Source organism: Nicotiana tabacum, chromosome 10, assembly GCF_000715075.1.
Source record: "Nicotiana tabacum cultivar K326 chromosome 10, ASM71507v2, whole genome shotgun sequence".
Taxonomy (NCBI): domain Eukaryota; kingdom Viridiplantae; phylum Streptophyta; class Magnoliopsida; order Solanales; family Solanaceae; genus Nicotiana; species Nicotiana tabacum.
Genome location: NC_134089.1, coordinates 157,120,675 through 157,125,647, shown reverse-complemented (window position 1 = coordinate 157,125,647; position 4,973 = coordinate 157,120,675). Strand labels below are relative to the sequence as shown.

At 36.0% G+C, this 4,973-nt stretch overlaps 1 protein-coding gene across 1 annotated transcript; it reads left to right on the top strand.

Moving 5' to 3' along the window:
- Positions 1–1,086: 1,086 nt before the first annotated feature.
- On the top strand, positions 1,087–3,195 carry LOC142165487 (uncharacterized). The gene is made up of 4 exons (XM_075224029.1): positions 1,087–1,629; positions 1,890–2,228; positions 2,632–2,692; positions 2,804–3,195. The coding sequence occupies exons 1-4, from the start codon at positions 1,087–1,089 to the stop codon at positions 3,193–3,195; spliced, it is 1,335 nt and encodes a 444-aa protein (XP_075080130.1).
- Positions 3,196–4,973: the final 1,778 nt, after the last annotated feature.

The window sequence follows — 4,973 nt, the reverse complement described above, 5'->3', positions numbered from 1 at the left end:
TACTTACAGTCAACAATTCCTCAAGCCCTCAACAATAATTAAATGGATTGTCTAATATCTGTGGCTTATATCTAGCTAATACAAATTACCTATGGTTTGTTAGATCTAGTTTTAATGATGCAAATAATATATCTATGCAGGAAATCAATTACAGAAGAACAAGGAATCAAGAATATACTACAAGATCACTGAAGTCAATCTTGATACTTAAGGAAAGAAAACAATTAGCAAAGATTATGGATCAATCAACAATCTGGATGCCTAAGGAAAGAAACAATAAGCAAAGATTGCGGACAACTGCAATGGAAAGAATCAAGCAAGCCTAAACTTAAGGCATTAATCAAGGCCATCATATCCAAAAAATCGAAGATCCTGTAAAGATTGCTAAGCGGATAATTTTGGTAGGACCAACAATCAAGGAGTAAATCTTCATCATAAACAACTGTTGAAGGAAAGATATCAAGGAAGAGCAACGGCTAGCTATCTTATTCTTGGAAAGAATCAATCTCTTTCGAAGGGTCAAATCTCTTGGGTTGTCAAGCCTCGTTATCAATCAGTCTTCACCAAAGTATTTATACCCAGCTTTAAACCTTAGACAATTATACTTTGATCGAACCAAAAATCCCTCTATTTGTTCTACTGCAAACAAACATTATAGTTCTCTAAGATCTGCTATGTAACAAGCCAGAGAAAAAAGAAGAGTACAACACTGGTGAGGCATTGTATCAAAAAGAAATGAGTATTAGAGGAACTGAGTTATCAAGTCATTTCCAATGTCCTCGGAGAAACGCATTTACTAAAGAGAACTCCCTTGCAACCCAAGGGAACTGGACTAGGATTCACATTGAATCCGAACCAGTATAAAATTTCGATGTCTTTAATTCCTACACTTACTTTCTGCATCTTACTTTCTGTTATTATAACTGTTAAGTAATTACATCTAGTCCACTAATTGACAAACTAGTCAACTAATAAAAGATTAAGTTTAAAAATATACAATTCATCCCCTCCCCTTCTTGTACTGTCAATTGGTATCAGAGCAAGGCTCACATTCTACTTTTGCTTAACAGCTTGTGAGAAAAGATCATGGCAAATCAAGTTATCATAGGAGCTCTCTTTCAGGAAGGAACTTCACAAGTTAGAGCATCATACTTCAATGGACAACATTTCTCCCATTGGAAAGTGCGGATGGAGATCTTTGCCAAGGCCTATGACGTCAAAGTTTGGAGAGTCATCAAAAAGGGGAACTACCCCTTACCTGCTGCTACTCCACCACTTGATGATCCTAAAGATATAGATTTATATACAAAAGAGCAAATGGAAGTGGTACAAGTTAACATTAAAGCAAGAAATCTGCTTCATAATGCTATAAGTGGTGAAGAATATGAGAAAATCTCAAGTTGTGACATAGCCAAAGAAATGTGGGACAAGCTTGAGGTCACATATGAAGGAACCATCAAAGTAAAGGAAATACATATCAACATGTTGGTTAATGATTACGAACTCTTCTCAATGATAGAAGGAGAATCTATTGAAGAGATATTTGCCAGGTTTAGCAAAATAATTAGCGATCTAAAGGCATTTGGCAAGCCTTATACCAGTGGTGATCAAGTTATAAAATTCTCAAAAGTTTGCCAACCACTTGGCAGACCAAAGTAGTCACACTGGAATCTCACGATCTAAAAAAATTATCTTATGATGAGCTACGAGGAGAACTCATAGATTTTGAAAAGACGCATCTCAAGAAGACTATTCAAGAAGAAAAAAAAGAAAATAGTTGCATTCAAGACCTCAACTAAAATAGCTGAAAACGAAATTGATGATGATCCTGAAGCTCTACAAGAAGAGATTGCTAAGCTATCAAAAAACATGGATGGATTAATGAAAAGATTCCAGAACACACAGAAAGGAAGAATTCCACCAAGACGATCCAGGCAATACAACGAACAGGACAAGAATGTGGAAAGTGCTATGAATGTGGAAGATTTGGGCACATTCAAGCTGAGTGCCCAGAACTGAAAAGGAAGATCTCTAGAGGCTTTAACAAGAACAAATCCTTTGGAAGCTGGAGAAATGAGGATAATTCAGACCATGAAGAGATAGCGAATCTCTGCTTCATGACGATTCTAGAAAACAAAATGAACAAGTACTCAGGATGCTGGACAGATGAGGACACTTCAGATGAAGAAACTGAAAATAGTTTCATGGCACGAGTTGAAACAAGTGAGGTAAGATCTTATAACTGTGAAAGCTGCAGTGAATTGCAGGATATTCTTGATTTAACTTTGAAAAAGTCTCAAAAAATAATGAATGAGATTAAGAGACTTACTAAAGAAGTTAAAGATTGGAAACTCAAACATGAAGTGTGTGAAATCGAAAAATAAGTACTTCAAGAAGAGTTTGAGGAATTGCAAATGCAACTCAATGGCATGCGCAAATCCACCAGTCACAGTTCTATTAGATCAAACCAGATGACTTACAAGTCAACTCGAAAAGGGCCAACCAGAACTAAGTCGACTAGTACTAGCACTAATGAAAGACCTAAAGGTGGGTCAGAAGTTACGTGTCATTATTGTAACAAAAGTGGGCATAAATATTCCTTTTGTCATTTTCGTAAAGCAAACATTTCAGGATGGGTTTGGAAACCAAAAAACTATTCTGAATCTGGTAACACTAACCCTCCAAGACCCAGGCAAGCTTGGGTACATAAAAGAAAGTAATCACTTTGCTTTGTAGGAACACCGCAGAATAAGCCGCAAAGAAAAATGGTATCTATACAGTGCGTGTTCCAGTCATATGACAGGCGACAAAAACCTATTCAAAGAAGTTACAAAACTTGATGGAGGAAGTGTTAAGTTTGGGGATGACTCAAAAGGCAAAATAATTGGTACTGGAACAATTCCCTTCAATAACAGAAGTAATATCACTGAAGTTTATCCTATCGATGGCCTCAACTACAATCTCTTGAGTATAGTCCTTCCTGGAAAAAGGTATGGAAATATTTATATTCTTGATGGTTTTGAAAAGATAGATGGTCATATTTGCTTAACTTCTATGTCTGATGATCCATTGTTGTGGCATAGGAAACTTCGTCATGCTAGCATGCATTTGATAGAAAAATTGTTCAAACATGAGTTAGTTGTTGGTCTACCCAAACTGAATTTTTCTAGAACTCATATCTGTGATGCATGCTAAATGGGTAAGCAGACCAGAAACTCTTTCAAAAATAAATATATAGTATCTACTTCCAAATCTTTGCAATTACATCATATGGATTTATTTGGGCCTGCTAGAACTGCTAGTATAGGAGGAAAGAGGTGTGCCTTTGTTATTATTGATGATTATTCACGTTTCACTTGGGTAATTTTCTTATCTCATAAGGATGAAGCATTAAGAAATTTTGAAGTTTTCTACAAAAAGGCTGAAAGAGAAAAGGGATATCTGATCTCAACAATTCAGAGTGACCATGGAAGAGAATTTGAAAGTAGAGCATTTGAAGAATTCTGTAATGATCAGGGATACACACATAGTTTCTCTGCACCACGCTCACCACAACATAATGGGGTTGTAGAAAGAAAGAATAGAACTCTCCAAGATATGGCAAGAACCATGTTACTAGATCATTCACTGCCAAATCACTTCTGGGCAGAAGGTGTAAGTACAACATGTCACATTCTCAACCGATGCCTCATAAGGCCTATTCTGAAGAAGACTCCATATGAATTATGGAAAGTTAAATGTCCCAATGTCAGTTACTTCCATCCCTTTGGAAGTAAGTGTTTTGTCCACAATAACGGTAAGGATAATCTTGGAAAATTCGATCCAAGAAGTGATAAAGGTAATTTTTTGGGCTACTCATTAAATAGTAGGTCTTTTAGAGTCTATAATAAACGCACATTATGTGTGGAAGAATCAGTACATGTTATATTCGATGAAAATAATCCTTTGGTCGAGAAAGGAATTACTGTAGGTGATGGAGATCAAGCTCAAGAAATACAGGAGACAAGCAAATCTCAAGAGTCGACTGATATATCTGCTGTGACAGAGTCAACTGGTGAAATCAGTAGTAGTGGTGTACCAGATCAACCAATCGAGTCAACTACTAATGTAGTGCGTCCAAATGAATGGATAAGCAAGCCTGAATATCCTCAAAAATTCATTATAGGGGATCTAAATGAAGGAATGAAAACCATGGGAACTCTCAAAAAGAAATCAAATGTTGCATTAATCTCTCAAGTTCAGCCAAAAAAGATAGAGGAAGCACTAAAAGATTCAAGTTGGGTTCAAGCTATGCAGGAAGAGTTAGATCTGTTCAGTAAGAATCAAGTGTGGAATCTGATACCTAAACCTGAAAATGTTTCTGTAATCGGAACAAAGTGGGTTTTCAGAAATAAATTGAACAAGGATGGAAATGTCGTAAGAAATAAAGCTAGACTAGTTGCTCAGGTGTACTCACAACAGGAAGGAGTCGACTATGATGAAACCTTCGCTCCAGTAGCTCGTTTGGAATCCATACGAATTCTTCTAGCATACGCATCATTTAAAAAATTTAGGTTGTTTCAAATGGATGTTAAAAGTGTCTTTTTGAACGGATTTATTGAGGAAGAAGTATATGTGAAATAACCACCTGTGTTTGTAGATTCAAAGTTCTCATACCATGTATACAAGCTCACTAAAGCATTGTATAGGCTAAAGCAAGCTCTACGTGCTTTGTATGATAGACTTAGTTCCTTTCTTATTGATCATGTCTTTACAATAGGTAAAATAGACACTACCTTATTTATTAAAAGATCATCGCAAGGTAACATCATTATTTAGATTTATGTTGATGATATTATATTTGGTAGTGTTAACCCTCTTATGTGCAAAGAATTTTCAAATCTTATGCAAAGCGAATTCGAAATGAGCATGATGGGAGAGCCAACATTCTTCCTTGGACTACAAATTCAACAATTTGAAGAAAGAACTTTTAT